The sequence below is a fragment of the Mus caroli genome, unplaced genomic scaffold, assembly GCF_978045245.1.
Source record: "Mus caroli unplaced genomic scaffold, Mus_caroli_1 scaffold_11, whole genome shotgun sequence".
Taxonomy (NCBI): domain Eukaryota; kingdom Metazoa; phylum Chordata; class Mammalia; order Rodentia; family Muridae; genus Mus; species Mus caroli.
Genome location: NW_028227266.1, coordinates 87,212,946 through 87,235,526, shown reverse-complemented (window position 1 = coordinate 87,235,526; position 22,581 = coordinate 87,212,946). Strand labels below are relative to the sequence as shown.

At 38.0% G+C, this 22,581-nt stretch overlaps 2 protein-coding genes across 6 annotated transcripts in view; both read left to right on the top strand.

Annotated features, from left to right (window-relative positions):
- The window catches only part of Syncrip (synaptotagmin binding cytoplasmic RNA interacting protein), a 34,496-nt gene extending 29,476 nt beyond the window's left edge, over positions 1 to 5,020 (top strand). For all 3 annotated transcript variants that reach the window (XM_085827831.1, XM_085827830.1, XM_085827829.1), the window contains exon 12: positions 1 to 5,020. This exon is cut by the window's left edge. The gene's annotated coding sequence lies outside the window, so the exon portion shown is untranslated.
- A 9,602-nt stretch (positions 5,021 to 14,622) lies between these two features.
- Snx14 (sorting nexin 14) overlaps positions 14,623 to 22,581 on the top strand; it is a 68,938-nt gene continuing 60,979 nt past the window's right edge. For all 3 annotated transcript variants that reach the window (XM_085827826.1, XM_085827827.1, XM_085827825.1), the window contains exon 1: positions 14,623 to 14,898. In XM_085827826.1, the coding sequence (XP_085683952.1) occupies positions 14,678 to 14,898 (221 nt within the window). In that variant the 5' untranslated portion in view covers positions 14,623 to 14,677. The remainder of the gene's footprint in view (positions 14,899 to 22,581) is intronic.

Here is a 22,581-nt window from a genome sequence, read left to right as displayed (position 1 = left end):
AGTGGTTCTTTTCAGAACCTTTTTTAAAGGGTTGGTTAACTACCTCAGTAGCAGAGGATTGAACTATACCCTGTCTGTACTGTACATAGAAAATCTTTGTAGATAAAAGCAAGGCTTGTTAACTATGATATGAGGGTAAGATTTTAATATACCAAATGTAACATTCTTAGTTGCCTTTAGTTTCAGAGGCTTGTAAGACTTCCTCATGACCATCATAACAGGCCTTGCTTTTGTCGTATTTTGTGGCTGAAAAAGCAGCCTTGCTTCTTCAGATATTGTAGTTATTTGGATGTATAATAGTTTAGCAAGATGTTACTTTTGTAAGACATCAGATGTTCAAAAAAAAGTGCATCCGAACTTGTACTAAATACTGCAGTGTCCCTTTATAAAAAGTCAGACTAAAACTGACAATTGTACAGCAAAGCCTGACATTTGGATATTTTGAAGTTTTTTCATAAATCATAGAAATTAGTATATGGCTGTAGTTTAGCTTTTTAGGTAAAAGGTATGTTTCATTAGTGCATTTGTTACTGCTGATCACTATAAAAATGTGAATCAGCTTTCCATTTCTTATGCAGGTCATGATAACTTGTAGAATAGAGTACAATCATTTGTGCTATGTTTTTAATTTCTAAAGCACCTTGATGACAGTGAGTGTTCAGTGGTGAAGCATCCTCTTGAATCACCCTCAAAAAATTTTTTTGCCAAGTCCTAAGTTGATAGCTTAAAGTCAAAAGTAAAATTATAGTTTAAGTAGGACTTGGTGTAAAGAAATACCTTCTCCCCTTCCCCAAAGGGATACTGCAGTTATATCACATACCCAATAGGCACCACGATGAAGATCAGAGCTTATACCTAATTAAGGTTTTATACACACCAGTTCCCCAGTAAATGCAAATTTAACAAAATTAGACATGTCATATGTTCAAAATGCTCATGGCAAACAATCATTTTGCATTCCTGCAAATAAAATTGTTTTATACTGTAAGCTGGAGGCGAGTGTAACTTATTTTTGTAATAAAGTTTTTATTTTTTTTATGTGTCATTAATATAAATGTGTGTTAGTATAGAAAATCTTCTGGTTTAAAAACTTAGAATTGCACACATTTCAGTATGTTCATTTGTACTTACATAATTTTAGAATAGTGGTTGCCAATAGCCTGTATGTTTCCCATTAATTGGTTTTTTTTCCTTTCTTTTTTTTTTGTTACCTTAATAAACCATTTTAGTATGTTGTATGTCAGTTACTGGGATAGCTGGGGCATAGAGTGTAATTTAAAATTTGTCAATAAGTATTCATTGGAATATATGTAAATGTGCCTTGCCGGTTACTGAAACTTACCTACAAAATGAGTATGGGGTGACAAATTTGTTCCTGGTGCTTAATGAAACTTTCTTCCACTGATTTTATATATTACCCTGTGCTTTTTAAAAGTACATCTCTCAAATATTAGTGTAAGTTTGAGGGCTACACAAAACATGTACATTTCATTCTAACATACTGAGTATACTAGGTCGTGGAAAGTGGGTCAGTTAATTGTAGCCTTCAGCAAAATCAAATCTCAGTGTAATCCTTGGTGCTGGCACTTCCCATGTCCAAGGAGTAAAATGATCCTATCTAAGAGGTCATTGCCATGCCTATTGGCACTTAACTGTCATACCATTTTTAACGGACACTGTCAAGGTCTTTTAGTTTAATTCCTGGTTTTATTTGTTGGGATATTAGAACAGGTTTGTTAAACCTAACTGCATTGTCAAAGTTGAAAGACGAACACTTTTGTGAGTTCACAAATGTGTTCTTTAAGAAAACATTAAAGTTTGGAGCTCTTTGGGTTTCAAAGACTTGGCTTTTTTAATTTGGGGACGTGGGATGAAACCTTATGATTCAAAGGAAATTGTGAAGAATTGATGGTTATTTAAGGGTAATGTAAACAGTGGTAATGAAATGTAGACTCAAGTGAAAATACTTGACAGTGTTCATTTTAATGACTTTGAATTTAAGCCATTATAATTACTTTTAAAATTAAATATAATTTGCACTGTTCTGATAATGGGTGCAGTTTTTGAGCAATATAATCAGAGCTAAATATGCATGTAGTGATTAGTGATGTGAACAATTAAGTTCTGAGAAGAAATACTAACCGTGGTATTTTCAAACTTAAATTTCTGTAGAAAAATCAGTATCAAACACTTACCAGAAGTCAAGAAAAACAGGCAATGCATATAAACATAATTTTGAATGTTGTGTGGCCTATAAAGCAATAATGCAATTTATATGGAATGTCATGGATATGAGAAATGGAAATGCGAAAATAACTAATCCTTTAGTAAAAATGTCAACATGTTAAAAGGGGGAATGTTAACTAATGTAGGTTATTGCATTTGTGATTTGTTTATGGGTTCTTGGCTTTGACAGCTTCAAAGAATGGACAGATGAGAAGTTAAATTTTGTATATATTGTCAAGGAAAGGATCTTTAATAGTCAAGTCCCTTCCTTGTGGTTAAAAAATATATCATTAATGAATTCTGATTGTTAAAAAAGTTACCTAACCAAAACAGACGCAAGGTTTTGTTTCTGCAGACTACTTGGCAATCAAAAGTGTTCATAAATTTAGTTTGTCAGTTCTCAGGAAAATTATTATGAGAAAAATTGTGTTAATTATATTCTTCCCAAGCATGTTTTTTTTTTTTTTAAAAGCTATTTAGTCACTGCAATTGAATCACATGTTAACAAAGGAGAACTGAATTGCACAAAAAGAATCACATACTCACAATGGCATTAACACCACGAGAAACTCTTTACTGATTAAACTTTTACTGATTGATGCATATCTCACTAAAGTATATACATTTTCTCATGATAGATTAGGAATACCACAAATGGATTGATGGGGCGATATGTGCTATATAATTGTATATAAGATATTTGAAAAGATGTATTTAGTATTAGAATGAACAACAAACTACATGGGAAAATTATCTTTAGTATACTTTTTTGAAATTTTTGGTCAGAAACAGCAAAAACATACTGTTTTGATGTCATTATTTGATGGGGAGAAATTAAAATATAGAAGGGCTTCATGCATTAGGAAAAGGTAGTCCTAGAGTAAATGGTTGCTCAGGTTCCTAAAAATTCCAACAATACCCTCCGTGACTGTTTTCTCCCCACATATAAGTACAATAAACAGGAATTCAGTGGTGGGTATCAAGTTAATGAATAAACAACTTACTTTAAGAATACACAAACAGACTTCTTGGGATGTTTTTATGGTGTAGTATTTACTAGTTATCTTACCACTCAGTAGGGCATGCCACTAAAGATGCCATTTATGAACCATGGCTCACACAGGCATTTTTAAAAAACTGAGCCAATATATAGATGGACTTTTGGGGTCTGTCACTTTTTAAAAGTTCTTAAGACATAAACCATATTAGCACCACAGTCTGCCTTCAATAATGTAACCTGGAATGTTTTTCAGGACCAGAAGCATTCAGTTGGACAAACTTTTTTAAATGCAAATCAGTATTACTCTGGGTCAAAGATTTAAGTTTTTAACATTAACAGTAGTCTGGTAAACATTTAGAAGTCTGACAATGAGAAACAAAAGCTTGTACCCAAGTAGAATTTAATAAAATTAGTTTCTAGCTTATGTAAATTCTTTTACATTTATTTATCCATAGAATTTATATTTATTTCATTCCTTTTGTCTCACTGAAAGCTGTCTGCAGGCTCTTTGATTTGGATTAGATGTGTGAAGTACTGTCTTTCGCCAAAAACCTCAAATTTCCTGTTTTTTCCCAACGTAGTGGGTTTGTGCTTGTTTGGAGATCAGTTCAAAAACTATCTGTACTATCTGTACTGCCTCTGATGTTAAGATTTTATGTATAGCATAAGGAAGCTAGCTCTGACTATATTTTCCTAAGAATAAAGACCTATTTTTGTAGCATGTCTTAGGATCTCCAGGAGTCCAAGAATTATTGTGAGTGTCCTCCATTTCATCATTTTTCACTCAACAGCTTTTAAATAGACACTTGGAATCTTTAGAGCTCTGTCATCGCCTTTTGATCATGCATACATTCAGAGTAATTAGCAAATGGTGAAAACAAATTTTCTGACAAAAATTCCAAGCCACATGACTGGAAGATGTATAGAATAAATGTTTTGGGCTGGTCTTCATTTAATTTTGTTTTGGAAAAACATGGTCACATATTTGCTAATAGATTTATGAACTCCATGATAATTTGCTTCCTTGGGAACATGCTTCACCGTGTAGTATTCTATTTTCTAGTTTTATTTCTGGCAAATAAAATGTCTTCAAAGATTTGAAAATGAGATTGAAGTACCAAGTAATTCAGGAGAGGCGGAGAAGAAAACGATCTTTTGATAAAATTTGCATTTAGATTACTACAAATGAGTTTATATGAATGAATTCTGCTTTATTGCATATTAAGGTTAGTGGCCACATGTAGAACATGTAAGTGTATTCAGAGTTTTCTGCCTCCTAGCTCACTTTCTTTTGGGGGTTGTTTAGGGAAGAGACAGGAGTGGTTTAAAATTGTTAGTTTCTGTCCCAACTAGCCAAATTGATATTGACTGGTGAGAATATCATTTCAGAATGACCACTGAGTTTAAACAAGTCTACAAACAAGAATTTGAAAGTCTTACCACCTTGGAAGCCATTTGGAGATCAGTGTCTTCAAATGTTAAAAGCTTTCTAAAATGTATTTCTCACATTAAATTTAGTTGTGATAATAAAACAGGGTCAGTATACAAGAGTTTTCAAGCTTAAGTGACTTAAGTTGTTACAGCTTAAAATAATTTTGATGTGTCACTCTTTAAACTTGTGAAAGGACTATTGAGATGAAATTTCAGCTTGGAGGAGTTTCCATTTTTACTTTTGTGAGGAAATGGTCAGAAGGATTTGGTAGGCAGGCTATTACTAGAGATTTCATAGTAAAATAAGGTTTGCTAACATCAATATAAGATTTACATAAAAGTTATAGATTGCTTATTTGTATCCCAGAGAAGTCCTGACATTCCTTCTTTGTTGGGGATCATTTAATGGTATTAACTTGAAAAAGAAATGAAATCTGCGTAGTCATCACATTAATGAAACACAGGTACTATACTATTTGAAGGGTGAATTTTCCAAACCAGAGGCATATATATAAAGACCTAAGAGACTATTAGTATTTATATTGGTTTTAGAAGATTTAGCGATACCTCGTGGTACATCTTAAGATTCTAGCTACTCATCGAGGCAAAAGCTAGAAGAGGTAGGACTACATCTGTAACTGTTTTAACTTAACATGCCATAAAGAATTAAAAAAGCTCTTGTACCACTTGTTCTCTTTTATTTTCATGGTCTCCGAGAACAAAAACAACAGGACAGTAAAAAGTCAGTAAAGTTGCTGTATAGGTTGGCACATTACACTTTTAACTTGTATTCCACAGTCAATGTGTAGTTTTGAAAAAAGTTTGCTTTTACCTTTTGAAATAATAAAAACATGGTAGAAAATTTATTTCTTGGAAATGCTTAAGAATTTTTAAAGACAAGCACAGTTCTTTCAGATTTTCCTCCTTTTAGAATGGAAGCTCCCTGAGGGCAGGGAATCTTGAGTAATGGTGCTATACAAGCAACACTTTCCAGTTGGTAGATACTCTTTGCTGTAATATTCAGGAAAAAAAAAAAAACATTTTAGAACCCTTTTAAATGCTAACACAATGCTGCCATTCTGGTAAAGTAAGATTAAAAGAAGTTTCATGTTAAAGTTGTTAGACTTAAAATATTATAAGAAAGCGTCTTGGGTTCAAGGATGCAGATGCAGTGTTTAATTTGTTTTAACTTGTTTTATAAATCCTCATAGCTGTATAGAAATCACTCACAATTCCTTTCATATTGGAGGGAAAATGAATGCTTGTAAATTATCCTTAGCAGTGACATCATGGGAATCCAGCCTGTTGATTTTCTTTATGGTAGTTTCCAGTTTAAGTGCATGGTTGTTTATTAAGCAGTGATATCACTGAGTTTTGAAGGTTTTTAGTTACATGCCTCTAAAGGTTTTTATGTAGCAATTAGTGAGTGAGAAGATGATGTTTTGAAATCACTGATTTTCAACATTATCTACTTCTGGAGTAGCTACATCTATATGAATAGTTTCTTGGTCTACCAATTGGTAGGTTAAAGTTAGAACATGAAAAAGTAGTTTTTAGTTTTGCAGAAAGGTGGTGTTTGTGTCCTGCTTGTAGCTGACAGTTCAACTTTATTTTGGTATTGGGGATGGACTTCAGGACCCTGCCTATATGAAGCCTTCACACTGCACCTAGCCCCATTGATAATAACTTAAAACTTACATGGAAAGCAGTTAAATAGCAAAGGCTATGAAAGTCTTCCTGAATTCCAGTCCACTTCCAACTCTTGTAATTCTAGTGGTAACTTTTAAACATCTTTTTCTGTTTTTTGTTCCTGTTTTTGTTTTTTAGGACAAGGTTCTCTGTAGCCCTGGCTGCACTGAAACTCTCCCTCATAATGAGATCTACCTGCTTCTGCCTCCTGAGTGGTAGGATTAAAGGTGTATGTCACCATGCTTGGCTCTTTTTAACCCGTTAATTACTTCTAAGTAGTATTTGCACTTTTGAATTTGGCTTATGCTTGTCATGTGTTTACTTTTATTGCTAGAAGCACACATCAATAATCAGCACTCAGGATGAGACAGGAGGGTTGAATTGATGCCAACCTTGAGGATATAGTAGGATACAAAAATCAAAGTAATAGTGTGGAATAAGTAAATAGCATAGAATGTTTCTTAGTTACTTTTAAAAATCTGCTCTCAGGGTCTCTGGAGATAGCCAAAACATAGTTATTATGCCAAGATGGACCCTTTTAAGGGCAAAATTTTTTCTTTTTTTCTTCTTTTTTTTGGGGGAGGGGGGTGGTTCGAGACAGATTTTCTCTATAGCCCTGGGGCTGTCCTGGAACTCAACTTTGTAGACCAGGCTGGCCTGGAACTCAGAAATTCGCCTGCCTCTGCCTTCCAAGTGTTGGGATTAAAGGCGTGGGCCACCATGCGAGGCACACTATTTTTGATGCTTCAGTTTTCTTACATTTGATGTTCTTTAAGAATAGTAAGCATTTTAGTATAGGGTTTCAGAATGTTCAGAATTGTTCTCATAACCTACCTTCATGTTTCCTTATTTTGTTAGATGATATCGCATAATTTTTTATTATTGCAGGTAGCTTTCAGATTTCATTATTCTGCAATTTGATGAGTGCTTATTTGTCTTTTGTAATGTGCTTACTTATACTGCTGCCCACACAGATTAAGGAGTCTTGTCCCTTTAATTTTTTTTTTTTCAAAAGCAAAACATTTTTGATACTTCCAGATCATTGAATTAATCAGGTTTATTACATTAGATAATGACATTTCTTTTACTGAATTATCGTTTTGAGTATCAAAATCTTAATTTAGGTTTTTGGGTTTTTTTGTATTTTTTTTGTTTTTTGTTTTTTGTGTTTTAGTTTTTCTTTTCTGTTTTTTTTTTTTTTTTGTTTGTTTGTTTTTTGTTTTTCCAGACAGGGTTTCTCTGTATAGCCCTGGCTGTCCTGGAACTCACTTTGTAGACCAGGCTGGCTTTGAACTCAGAAATCCGCCTGCCTCTGCCTCCCAAGTGCTGGGATTAAAGCCATGCACCACCATGCCCAACTAGTTTAGTTTTTAATTCTGCAAATAGTATGTACATGTCTTTTCACATAACTGAGTCTCTGTGTGTACATGTGTCATGAACCTAAAGAGAAAACTCATCTTTAGTAGACCTAGGTCTATTGAAATGTTATAGCTGTCCTAATCTTGGACTAGTATCTTTATATTCATAGATTTCTCATTCTGGTGAGTGGTTTAGTCTGTCCCATTTCTCACACAAACTTACAAGGTATAGGATGCTAAGATAAACTATTTGACTGCTAGATAGTCATGGTTTCAATGAAATAATTTCTACCAACATAAATTATTTTTTGCAGAATCAGTAGAAACAACATTGGTTAGAAGTATTTATGCATACTTAATCATACTTGAGCTTGAATTTTCTTGCTGAAGAGAGTGTAAGATGAAATTGATAGCCTAGCATTCCATATTCTATGACATAGCTTGTATTTTAAGCAAAATTTACCCAATAGTCTTCCTTTATCCTTCTGTAGTACCTCAGTAGCAAGAACATTTCAGGTACATGGTGTTGATGTTACTTAGTTGTTTTCACCAGGTAAAGTTTTTCAATAAGGAAGCCAATATTGAGTCTGTTTTAAAGGAAAACTATCAAATCACAGAGTATTACCACATTACTTCTAAATTCTTAAATTGCTGTGTTAATGTTTGAGTTGGGAGTTGACTTAAGTCATCTAAATTTCAACTACTACTCTTGTTGAAATTGTTTAATCTCTAGGGTAAATGTTTATTTCAAATTTCATGAAATATAGTGGTGTTCATATGGTGTCCTGATCTGGAAATTTAACGGCCAGAACTGTGTTTCTATTAATTTCTTTTTTCTTCTTTGAGATAGTTTCACTATCTGCATCTTTTTATGTGTACCAGGCAGTGCTGGAATTCACAAGAGATATTCTCTCCTGTCTCCTGAGGGTTGGGATTAAATTTGTGTGCTAGTACATCTGTCCCTACCTCCTTTATTTTTTTCGTAATTAAGATGTTTTTAAAAACAAGTACATGGGGCTGGTGAGATGGCCCAGTGGGTAAGAACACTGACTGCTCTTCTGGAGGTCCTGAGTTCAAATCCCAGCAACCACATGGTGACTCACAATCACCTATAATGAGGTCTGACACCCTCTTCTGGTGCTTCTGAAACAGCTACAGTGTATTTATGAATAATAATAAATCTTTGCCTGGTGTGGTGGCGCAGGCCTTTAATCCCAGCACTTGGGAGACAGAGACAGGTGGGTTTCTGAGTTTGAGGCCAGCCTGGTCTACAAAGTGAGTTCTAGGACAGCCAGGGCTATACAGAGAAACCCAGTCTCGGAAAAAGCCTTCCCCCCCCCCAATAAATAAATAAATAGAAAAAACAAAAAAACAAGTACATGTTCCAAATTAATTTGTTTCCTTCCCCCAAATATCAGTAACCTCCAATTCACCTAACTTTGTCTATTGAAATACTCAATAATGACACCCATTTCTATTGAGTTTGCTGGATTTAGAATCATGTACATTCAAGTGTAGTTTCTTGTCACTTGTTAATAGCTATTTACAGGATGTCAGCATCCTGATAAAAAATTGGGTATCTTATCATAGCTTTCATGTCTATATCACACTTTTTTTTTTTTTTTTCTAACTTTTTTCCCCCCTGAGACAGGGTTTCTCTGTATAGCCCTGGCTGTCCTGGAACTCACTCCGTAGACCAGACTGGCCTCACACAAATCTGTATGCCTCTGCCTCCCAAGTGCTGGACATAAGGGCGTGTGCCACCACTGCCTGGCTTTTTTTTTTTTTCCCCCTAAGTCTTGTTTGATTTCTTATTATGTGGAAATCTGCTAGTACTTGTCTAAGTTGACTCCAGTTTTACTAGTCTTTTTTCATCATTGCATCAGCTACTTTTTTGTATGCTTTTGGTTAGCATTTTAAACCAATTTTTGTTTTAAACAATTTATAGGAGTTTTTCCTGCATGTATGTATGTCAAACATGCATGCAATGCCTCAGAAGAGTGACATGACTTAAAACTGGAGTTAGAGAGGGTTTTGAGCTTTCAGATGGATGCCAGGAATCTAACCCCGATCCTTTAGAAGAGCAGCTAGTACTGCTGAGTCACATCTGGAGCCCCTTACCTTAACACTTTTTATGTCTCAAGTTGTGCCATACTTCCACCTACCTTCTTCAGACAGAAACATGTACCATGTAACAAAATTAATATTAGAGCTCTGTTCTCACATTTTCTTTGATGACTAAGTGATATTTTTATGTGATATATATATATATATATATATATATATATATATATATGCATGCTAACTGGTTTGGGTTAAAACTTAATTTGTAAAGGTATCAGAAGAAAGCCATAACTTAAAAAGTTGGCAGCATTTTACTTGAATCTTCAGTCAGATTCACTTAAATTATTGCTGATGACCTATTTTCTGGCAGTTCATGTGTTAAACCCTATTCATTTTGAAAACAGTTCTATGTATTTCATTAAATAGTTAAGGAAAGGAGAGAAACCTGAGATTTGTCCAACATGCCATGCATTTAAGTAAATAATTAAATAATTTTAAGTAAATTGTGCCTTCATCTTGAGGACCTGGTGGTGTTGGGATCTTTGCTATAAAGGTCTCCACCCTGAACTCCCACACCATGCTCCACAGTTGTGAGCCAATACACTTTGTATATTGTACACCAGAAGCCTAATTACATGGTAGTTTTAGGTGCCATGTCAAAGTGCTCCCCCCCCCCCCCTTGGGCTTGTCAATTGGTGGACAAAATCACTATGTAGACCATAGTGTCCTCAGACTTGTGGCAGTCCTCTAGCTTCTGTTTCCTAATTCTTGGATTTTATAGGCTACCATCCCACCTGACTCAAGTGCTTAAGTTGTAGGAAATACTGAGAGGGTTAGAACTGTAAAAACCTTCAAAGTATTTTTGTGTTAAATATTTTAACTGCAAAGTTAAAGTAGATATTTAAGCACCTGAAGTAATACAGTAAACACTAGGGAAATTAGCTGTTTAGTATTTTACTTGTTTAAGATATAACTAAAAAGACAATTGTTAAAAACTGTAAAAAGCAAATATTAGATTATAAGTGCCTTTTCCAGTTTAGTACCATAAGCAGGTGAGTTGTTCCATTATCTATTGCCAGGCAATTTTTATTAATCACACCTAATATGATGACAGATTTTAGTTTGTCAACAAATGTGAAATACTTAACCTTTCTGGTGCTAACATGAGATGAGAAAGACTTGATGGTGGTAGTTTATTTTACCCAGGGAGTTGTTTATACTTGAGCCACTGATTAAGGTTACATGTAGTTCTTGGGTTTTTTTCTCTAATGGAGGTTTCTTCCAAATGGAGATTTTACCTCAAAAAAAGGTTAAATAGGAAAGTAACTTTTGTTTGTATTGGGAGAGGAGGCTGGCATCCCTTGTGCTGGAACGAAAGGTGTGCAGCACTACCAACAGGCTGAAAGTAACTTTTAAACATCAGACCTAAAAAAATTACTTTCTCATGAGTGAATTAATCTACATCTCTTTAAGACTTGAAAGATAGCATTACCTTTTTGTATAGATTTTATATTAAGATGTTGGTATATAGTGATAGGTTGTAGGGAGAAAGATGTTATTAAGAGTAAAAGTGTAAAATACGATTATCTTAAATACTTCAATGATATGAGGCTGAGGGGGGCATTTTTTCTTTTTTTTAAATGTAGCTCCTGTGATGAGTCTGAATAGTGGGTCTGGCTTCTAGGGGTAGAGTTTGCTATTATTAGCCTTCTCTTCCTCATCTGTTCCATCTGTGTAGGTGGTGGAACTAAGCTCGTTAAAATGTGCTTTACATTTTGTACCAGGATTCTAGACAAGCTGGGCATTTTGTCTCTTGGCTGCAATCCCAGTCCTGGGAAGCTGAGGCAGGAGGATTGCTAAGTGTTCTAGGGGAGACATTTGCCTTTTAAAAGTATGTGCAAACTGGGACTTACTACCTCAGATTCCTGTATAAAATAGGGTATGCTAGGAGATGGGGTAAATTAAGGGGAAACATTAGGCATTTTAACTGCCTAATGCTTTATTCTGAAACTAGAGAGATAACTGCTGTTTGTACAAGTATCTTCCCAGGAGCCTTTCCAGATCTTCACACCTTAAAAATTGCCCCCTTACCAATTGTTGTTTAAGGGAAAAATAAAAATAATAAGACTACTCATACCCTGTATTATACATTACATCTATGTGTAACTTGTCTCCTTCACTAGATTGTAAGCCTTTGGAGGTCAGAAACTCAACAAAAATTGTATCTTCCACCACATCTAGCACAGTGCCTTACACTTATTTGCTATTCAATAAATGTTCATTAAAATAATGGGCATACTACTGAAGTTTGATGTCTACGGGCCTTTAGATGGACTATTATAGTTTGTAAACATGTCTAGTACACACAAATGCATCATTTTTCAAAATTGCTGAGCATTATGACTCATGCATGTAATCTTAGTACTTGAGGCTGAGGCAGTGTGAATTGTCAAGAGTTCAAGACCTGCCCGAAGTATGAGGCTCTTTCAAAAATCTTACTGCACTGCGTTTACAGTCCAAGGCACTACTATTATTTAGTGCATGTGTATTTTATAGTTTCTCCCAGTTGGGCTAAAAAAATTATGTTTTTTTCTTTATATTTTATACTTAACAGTACACATTTCACATGGTCTGAGACTAATAAAATACAATGCTTAGAATTTTAAAGTGGGACAGCTGGAGGTGGGGAGCAGCAAACCTCTGGAGTTCAGTTTGATTTCATATTTTCACCTAGATCAGTGGATTAGTTGTAATTTTCATTTTTTGAAATCTAAAACTTTGTACAAAGTAAGCACCATTCACCCAACTCAATCTTTATAATTAAATCCATCAGAGATGAGAGTGCAGGACCTGAAGCAAATCCAGTTCATAGTATTAGGCAAGACAGCACTTTCTTTTCCCCTTTCTCTGTGTAGCCCTGATTGATCTAGAATTCATTCTGAAGACAAACGCGGAGATCCACACCTGCTCCTGCCCTCCAGTGATGGAATCAAAGGTGTGTACCATCATTGCCTGGCAGAATTTCTTAAACAGGATCGATTGAGGAAATCTCATAGCTGTTCTAGGGAGCTTATCATTTAATATAAGATAGAAAACTTCGTAAGTGTAAAGTGAATAGTAAACTTTAAGAGTGAAGAAACATTTAAAAGTTAATTTTCATGGATGAAGTCATAGCAATGGGGTCTTGTGGGAAGGTATTTAGTTAAGTTGTAGTGAACCGATAACAATTTATGAGACAGTTAAGTCCTCATTACATCCAAAAAGCCTGTTAAGGAAGAAATTCACTCTAAAACCAATATAGACAAATTGCCTAGTTCATTTTAAGTTCTGCAAAGGAATTAGACAAATGTTGCAAAGGTGTCTAATTTGAGCAGAAATGAAAAACAATCTATTATAGGTACACTATCTTGGTTAACAAGTAAGTTCAGATACTTAGAAGCATAACAATACAAAATGGAAGACAAGTGACTAACCAGTTTAAATCACTTAAATTCACACTAGGCATTTTAGGGTACATGAAGATTAATTAACATACACTTAATCCAAACGGTTTCTATTTCATTATTAGCCCCAGTCTGTTTCAGTAAGGGAGGGCTATTTTGCAAATCTGGGTATCAAACCCTGCACGTTTGGTAAACATTACTACTGGGTTACTGCACTTGGCCCTTTGGTCCTGTGATTTGTTTGAGAGAGTGTATTTGCTGTGATCTTTGTTGGGATTTACCGTGCTCTTTGTGGAGTTACAGGGTAAAGTTACAAAAGTGAATGTTAAGTGTGTACCTTGAAACTTCACATGAGTATGTATATAAAATATATATATAAAGAATATGGTGACAGATGACACTTCATGAGTGGAAATGTTACTGTCATCTAAAGATACTGCTAGAGTTTATTTTGAATTACGTAATGTTCTTTGGCACATATGTTGTATTAAAGTTGATTCTGAAGAAATTAGGAATACATGCAAATTTAAGGACAAAGACCTAAATTTCTAACAGCTGTAATGGGAAGAAAGGAATAAGCCACTAAGGATCACCCACCTTTTCAGAATATTGAAAATATTAATGAAGCTGCACATACACTTGAGAAAACAAGGAGTTCTGTTTCCTTGCCTTGGAGGGTAAGATTCTAGGGGAGAGAGGTGGCTTTATGAAACTGCCAGTGTCAGAATAGCATGAAATTCTGTTTTCGCTAAGAAGCGATCCGGAGCAGGATCTTGCTTGTCTCAGCGATGTGATTATGGTGTAGTTGAAACTAGAATAGCTTACGCTATAAGGGTAATGTTTGTAGGGTAAATTCAAACGCTTTACATGCCTGAGTTTTAGCTCCTACAAAATGCTGAATGAAATTCTAAAAGAGACTATCCAGATTCCAAGCCTGCTGTCGTCCCACGCTGGGTTGGGGTTAAGATCGCGGGGTGAGGTGACTCGAGCTCCTCGTTGTTGGTTACGTGACTAACATGGCTTTCTTTCGGGAGTGGATTGCGGGTGGGTGGCGGGCAGGTAGGTTGTCATACGCCCCAGCTTGATCCTCTTTAAAAAGCGGACTTGAAGGTGTCCTTCCCTCCTCTCCCTAAGGTGTGGCAACGAATATCCGAAAGGTTGAGGCGGCAGGGTCCGCTGTATGGACTACATTTCCCAGAGTGCTCCAGGAGCCGCACGCGGCTGCTGTGCAATTAGCTTTCCCCGCACTCTTCTGCCAGTCTGCATTCTAGGTTTCCCTGGACTTCCGGATAAGGAAAGTGGGTGGCCGGGCCAGAACGTCAGTCTGAGCCCTCCCCAGTCCTCCCCCGGGATGGTGGCGGCGGCCTTGCGTGTGGTAGGGGCGTTGGTTGCGCACGCGCGGCGAGGGTTGCGGGGCGGGGCCTTGTGCGGCTGAGTCTAGCTGTGAAACTGGGTGGTGGGTGGCTATGTGGCTTCGCCGCCGGGGGTTGGGGGTGCCCTCCGCCTCTGCCTCTGAGGGCGGCACGTCCTCCCCTGCGTGGACTGAGATGGGGTCTTGGGTGCGGACGATCTTCGGGAGGCTGAAGCAGCGGCTGAGGCTCGACGTGGGGCGCGAGATTTGCCGTCAGTATCCGCTGTTCTGCTTTCTGCTGCTCTGCCTCAGCGTCGCCTCGCTGCTCCTCAACAGGTACCTGCTGGTGGCCCTGCGGAGGCCGCTCGAGAGCCCGCAGGTTGCTGGGCGGCGGGCAGGAGCGCACTCTGCACGGCGGTCTCGGGAAGGGCGGCCCAGGTTGCGCCCGGATATGCGGACGGGTGCGGGCCCGGGGCCGCGCAGCCTTCGTGGTTACCTGGCTCTCAACCTTTCCTTTTTGACCATTTCTCAATGACGAGCCTTTATCGTCTGCTTTACAACTACAATCTGTAATGCCAACTCAGTTCCAGACCGTAAAGGTAATCGGAGGGAGTTGGCTTCAAGGTTCTGTCGCAGCTTCTCCTCTTGGGGAAGCCGTCTCTCGCAACATTACGCCCTTACACCGGCACACACCTTTGCAACCACAATTTCGTCTCTTTAAAATACTGGTTTTTGACCCAAAGTCAGAAAGCAGTGTAGTACCCATTGCAACTCTACAATATTCCTGTTTTTTTTTTTTTTCCTTCAAGATCTGTAGTTAAATTGACATTTTGAGGTCAGAAGTCTCCGCCCCTGAAGCTTGTTGTTTTTTATATTTCCAGAAGTAGTATGGGTACAGTGATAGTAGAAAAGATGTGTACTTAAAAACATCGACACGTTCTTTTCCCTGTTTTGAACAAGCAGTCGCCTTTTATTTTGAAGTAATTCATTTGCAAGAATAACAGTGAGAAACATACACAAGAGATTTGACTTGGTAGTTTCACTAAGGCTATTTCCTGTGATTCTGACCACAGTTTTGCTGTTTTCCTTCTCCTTCCTCCTCCTCCTCCTCCTCCTCCTCCTCCTCCTCCTCCTTCTTCTTCTTCTTCTTCTTCTTCTCTCTCTCTCTCTCTCTCTCTCTCTCTCTCTCTGGTTTCTGCCTTCATGGTGGCTTTGTAGAATTGGGGCTTAAGCGATAGATTAACAGATAGTAATTACTATGAATTACTATCTTACAGAAAAAGTGCCCGGCTTGTGATGATGAGATGCTTGATTGTAGGGCTGTGGGAGAAGTGGGTTCCTTTAACAGCAGACATTACTAGTTACTTAATACAGTTCTGTCCTCTGAAAGATCTTTCAAGCTGGACTAGCAAAGCTGAGCAAAATGTAAACTATAGGATTTGAGTTTTGTCCTCAACTTTCTTCGATGGGAACTGAGTAAAGTATAATTCTTCTCTAAGGTGGATCAGCCATGTGTTGGGGACAGATTGAACTAGCAATTCTGAGGTCACCAAAGTAGGAAGTCATAGAATGTAATGTGTGATATGTGATCTGTACCATAAATTGGTATTATGCAAAGAAGGGAGAAAATACACATACATTTTTATCTCTGAATGGTCATATTTGTGAGTAAAATTATTTTTGCATACTTCTCCCCCCCATTTATTCCTATTGAATCAACTAAAGTAATATTAAACATCATAGTACTGTCCTTTTTACTTTATTATTTTATGTCTATGGGTGGTTTTAAAAGTTATTTTATGTGTATGAGTACACTGTAGCTGTCTTCAGATACACTATTACAGATGGTTGTGAGCCATCATGTGGGTGCTGGGAATTGGAACTCAGGACCTCTGGAAGAGAAGTCAGTGGTCTTAATTGCTGAGCTATCTCTCCAGCCCCATCGATGGGTGTTTTATCTGCAGGTGTATCGGCACCACGCCCATCCAGTGCTGATGGTGGCCAGAAGAGGGTCTTGGTTCCCCAGGAAATGGAATTAGAGACATCAGTGAGCGGCCATGTGGGTGCTAGGAATGCACTCCTCATCCTCTAGAAGGGCAGTCTGGGTTTTTAGTTGCTGAGCTCTCTCTCCAGGGCCCCCACAGGGTTTTCTTTGAATAAGCTTAGCGAGCCTCTTTCAGGAAAAGAATTAGGGAAGGTGCAGAGCAGGATGAGTAATGAGCTTTTTATGACACATGTACTTCTCTTTAAGATGTGTACTGCTGTGATGTGTGTATGTGTGAGAGACAGACAGACAGACATGTACACACATAGACACACAGAGATATAAACATATATGCTGTATATGCTTATATTGTCCATGGAATGTCATTTGGGAAAACATGGTCTCTTCTGCCAAAAGGAACTGGTAGGTTCATCTACTCTGATTTTTTTTTTTTAATTTTTGTTTTTCTTTACAGCAATTACAGTACACACAGTAGTACTGATGTATCTGCACCACACTTTTCATTATCCATTCATCGCTTGGAGGACACTGAGGCTCTTTCCATCTCTTGCTGCTATGACTAGAGTGGCAGTGGGCATGGCTGAGCAAGTGTGTGTGGAGTAAGGTGGCAAGCCTGGTGGACACATGCCAAGAAGTGGTGTAGGTGGCCTGTCATAGATTTACTTGTAGCCTTTTGAGAATTCTCCACAATGATTTCCATCATGGCTGCAGCGATTTGCAGTCCCACCAACAGTGGATGCGAGGTCCCTTTTCCCCACGGTCCTCCAGCATTTGCTGTTTTGTTGATCTTCCATTCTGACTGGGGTAACAGAAAAGTTAAAAGTTGCTTTGATTTGCATTCTCCTAAGTGCTAAGGATGATGAACATGCATTTAATATATTTCTTAGCCATTTTCATTTCTTCTTTTGAGAACTGTGTGTTTAGGTGCCTTTTTGGATGGGTTGGTGTTATTGATTGGTTCTAATGCTACTAGTGTTTATTCAGCTCCATAAGTTACACAGAAACCCACATGTCTGTATGTAAGATGATGAGGATCCCTGCCTCAACTTGGCGTTGATTAGTAAATAAAGTTGCTGTGGCCAATGGCTGGGCAGGGAGGCAGAGGTGGGACTTTAGGATTTGTGGGCAAAGAAACTGAAGAAGGAGGAGATTTGCCATGCCAGGGAAGGAATAGGATGCAGACTTGAGAGATGTGGAAGATAGAATACCAGCCATGTAAAAGCCGGGAGGAGTGACCCCAGCCCCCTCATTTGGTCTGGGGTAGCAAAGATGGAATATAGATTTTAGTAAGTAGTAATTCAGGAGTGTTGGAGGGGAGACACTAGCAACATGGAAGTTTAGGAATGGCCCAGCCATTGGGCTGATTAAGGCATGTTAAATATAAGACTGTGTGTGTGTATGTGTGTGTGTGTGTGTTTGTGTATGTATGTATGTCTTTCATTTGAGTATTGGAGCTGTAGCAAGGAACCTGAGCAGCTGCTGCTGGCGAGATTAGAGCAGATCTTCTACCACTACAGTTTTTTTTTTTTTTTTTTTTTTTTGGTTTTTTTTTGAGACAGGGTTTCTCTGTATAGCCCTGGATGTCCTGGAACTCACTTTGTAGACCAGGCTGGCCTCGAACTCAGAAATCCACCTGCCTCTCCCTCCCGAGTGCTGGGATTAAAGGTGTGCGCCACCACGCCCGGCAATAATGACATTTTAAGAAAAGGAAAGATAGCTGGACATGGTGTCAGATTTATAGCTAGCAAAGATGCTCTCCCATTCTGTGGGCTTCCTCTTTACCCAGTTGATTTTTTTGATAGCTGGGTAGAAGCTTTTTAGTTTTTAAGTTCCTCTTGTCAATTGTTGGCCTTACTTCTTGGGCAGATGGGATCCTATTGAGAACGTCCTCTGTATACTTTAACCATGTACCACATTCCTGTTTTCTCCCAGAGTTCCAGTGTTTCAGGCTTCAGATTGAAGTCTTTTATCCATATGGAATTCATTTTGGTGGAAGGTGATAGGTCCAGATCTAATTTCATTCTACATTTGGCCGTTCAGTTTTTTATTTTCAGCACCGTTTGTTGAAGATCCTTTCTTTTTTCTAGCTTATTTTTGGTATCTTTGTCAAATACTAAATGGCTGAAGTTACATATATTTAAGTTTGGGCCTTTGACTTGTTTTCTTGGTCTACATGTCTACCTTTGTACCAGTTCCATATTGTTTTTATCGTTTTGACTCTGTAATACATCTTAAGATCTGGAATGGTAATCCCTCCCACATTTTTCTTCTTCTTCTTTCTTCTTTTTTTTTTTTTTAATTAGGTATTTTCCTCAATTACATTTCCAATGCTATCCAAAAAGTCCCCAATACACTCCACCCCCAGTCCCCCGCCCACCCACCCCCACCCCTTGGCCCTGGCATTCCCCTGTACTGGGGCATATAACGTTGGCAAGTCCAATAGGCCTCTCTTTCCAGTGATGGCCGACTAGGCCATCTTTTGATACAAATGCAGCTAGAGTCAAGAGCTCTGGGGTACTGGTTAGTTCATAATAATGTTCCACCTATGGGGTTGCAGTTCCCTTTAGCTCCTTGGGTACTTTCTCTAGCTCCTCCATCGGGGGCCCTGTGATCCATCCAATAGGTGACTGTGAGCATCCACTTCTGTGTTTGCTAGGCCCCGGCATTGTCTCACAAGAGACAGCTATATCTGGGTCCTTTCAACAAAATCTTGCTAGTGTATGCAATGGTGTCAGCGTTTGGAAGCTGATTATGGGATGGATCCCTGGATATGGCAGTCTTTAGATGGTCCATCCTTTCTTCACAGCTCCAAACTTTATCTCTGTAACTCTTTCCATGGGTGTTTTGTTCCCAATTCCAAGAAGGGGCACCGTGTCCACACTTTGGTCTTCGTTCTTCTTGAGTTTCATGCGTTTAACAAATTGTATCTTATATCTTGGGTATCCTAAGTTTTTGGGCTAATATCCACTTATCAGTGAGTACATATTGTGTGAGTTCCTTTGTGAATATGTTACCTCACTCAGGATGATGCCCTCCAGATCCATCCATTTGCCTAGGAATTTCATAAATTCATTCCTTTTAATAGCTGAGTAGTACTCCATTGTGTAAATGTACCACATTTTCTGTATCCATTCCTCTGTTGAGGGGCATCTGGGTTCTTTCCAGCTTCTGGCTATTATAAATAAGGCTGCTATGAACATAGTGGAGCATGTGTCCTTCTTACCGGTTGGAACATCTTCTGGATATATGCCCAGGAGAGGTATTGCTGGATCCTCTGGTAGTATTATGTCCAATTTTCTGAGGAACCGCCAAACTGATTTCCAGAGTGGTTGTACCAGCTTGCAATCCCACCAACAATGAAGGAGTGTTCCTCTTTCTCCACATCCTCGCCAGCATCTGCTGTCACCTGAATTTTTGATCTTAGCCATTCTGACTGGTGTGAGGTGGAATCTCAGGGTTGTTTTGAGTTGCATTTCCCTGATGATTAAGGATGTTGAACATTTTTTCAGGTGCTTCTCTGCCATTCGGTATTCCTCAGGTGAGAATTCTTTGTTCAGTTCTGAGCCCCATTTTTTAACGGGGTTATTTGATTTTCTGGAGTCCACCTTCTTGAGTTCTTTATATATATTGGATATTAGTCCCCTATCTGATTTAGGATAGGTAAAGATCCTTTCCCAATCTGTTGATGGTCTTTTTGTCTTATTGACGGTGTCTTTTGCCTTGCAGAAGCTTTGCAATTTTATGAGGTCCCATTTATCGATTCTCGATCTTACAGCACAAGCCTTTGCTGTTCTATTCAGGATTTTTTCCCCTGTACCCATATCTTCGAGGCTTTTCCCTACTTTCTCCTCTATAAGTTTCAGTGTCTCTGGTTTTATGTGGAGTTCCTTAATCCACTTAGATTTGACCTTAGTACAAGGAGATAGGAATGGATCAATTCGCATTCTTCTACATGATAACCGCCAGTTGTGCCAGCACCATTTGTTGAAAATGCTGTCTTTTTTCCACTGGATGGTTTTTGCTCTCTTGTCAAAGATCAAGTGGCCATAGGTATGTGGGTTGATCTCAGGGTCTTCAATTCTGTTCCATTGGTCTACTTGTCTGTCGTTATACCAGTACCACGCAGTTTTTATCACAATTGCTCTGTAGTACAGCTTTAGGTCAGGCATGGTGATTCCACCAGAGGTTCTTTTATCCTTGAGAAGAGTTTTTGCTATCCTAGGTTTTTTGTTGTTCCAGATAAATTTGCAGATTGCCCTTTCTAATTCGTTGAAGAATTGAGCTGGAATTTTGATGGGGATTGCATTGAATCTGTAGATTGCTTTTGGTAAGATAGCCATTTTTACAATGTTGATCCTGCCAATCCATGAGCATGCGAGGTCTTTCCATCTTCTGAGATCTTCTTTAATTTCTTTCTTCAGGGACTTGAAGTTCTTGTCATACAGATCTTTCACTTCCTTAGTTAGAGTCACGCCAAGGTATTTTATATTGTTTGTGACTATTGAGTAGGGTGTTGTTTCCCTAATTTCCTTCTCTGCCTCTTTATCCTTTGTGTACAGAAAGGCCATTGACTTGCTTGAGTTAATTTTATATCCAGCTACTTCACCGAAGCTATTTATTAGGCTTAGGAGTTCTCTGGTGGAATTTTTCGGGTCACTTATGTATACTATCATATCATCTGCAAAAAGCGATATTTTGACTTCTTCTTTTCCGATTTTTTATCCCCTTGATCTCCTTTTGTTGTCTAATTGTTCTGGCTAGGACTTCAAGTACAATGTTGAATAAGTAGGGAGAGAGTGGGCAGCCTTGTCTAGTCCCTGATTTTAGTGGGATTTCTTCCAGCTTCTCAGCATTTACTTTGATGTTGGCTACTGGATTGCTGTATATTGCTTTTATCATGGTTAGATATGGGCCTTGAATTCCTGATCTTTCCAAGACTTTTATCATGAATGGGTGTTGGATTTTGTCAAATGCTTTTTCAGCATCTAACGAGATGATCATGTGGTTTTTGTCTTTGAGTTTGTTTATATAATGGATTACATTGATGGATTTTCGTACTTCTTTCTTCTTCTTCTTCTTCTTCTTCTTCTTCTTCTTCTTCTTCTTCTTCTTCTTCTTCTTCCTTCTTCCTTCTTCCTTCTTCCTTCTTCTTCTTCTTCTTCTTCTTCTTCTTCTTCTTCTTCTTCTTCTTCTTCCTCTTCCTCCTCCTCCTCCTCCTCCTCCTCCTCCTCCTCCTCCTCCTTCTTCTTTTCTTCTTCTTTGTGCTCAGGATTGTTTTGGCTTTCTGGGGCCTATTTTGGCTCATTATGAATTTCAGGACAGGTTTTCTACTTCTGCAAATGATGGGATGGAGATTTTGATTGAGATTGCATATAGTCTGTAAATAACTCTTGGTAGAATGGCCATTTTCAGAATATTATTTTACCAATCCATGAATGTGGGATGTCTTTCCATTTTCTAGTGTCTTTTTTTTTTTTTTCTTTTCTTGAGACAAGGTTTCTCTGTGTAGCCCTGGCTGTCCTGGAACTCACTCTTTAGACCAGGCTGGCCTCGAACTCAGAAATCTGCCTTCCTCTGCTCCCCAGTGCTGGGATTAAAGGCTTGCACCACCATGGCCGGCTTTTCTAGTGTCTTTATCTTTTTCTTCAGAGTTTTAATGTTTTAATCATAGATTATCATTTACTTCCTTGGTTAGGTTTATTCCTAGATATTTTATTTTCTTTGAGGCTATTGCAAATGGGAGTGTGTCTGTCAGTTCCTTTGTATGTTTGTTGTTGGTGTATAGAATGACTATTGATTTTTGTAAGTTGATTCTGTATCATGCGACATTGATGGATTTCTTTATCATTTCTAGAAGTTCTGTAGTAGATATTAGGGGATATCTAGTATATAGTATTATGTAATCTGCAAATAGGGATAGTTGACTTCTTTCCTTATTTGCATCCCTTTAATTTCCTTCTCTTGCCTTATTGTTCCAGCTAGTACTTTAAACACGATGTTGAAAAGGTATGGTA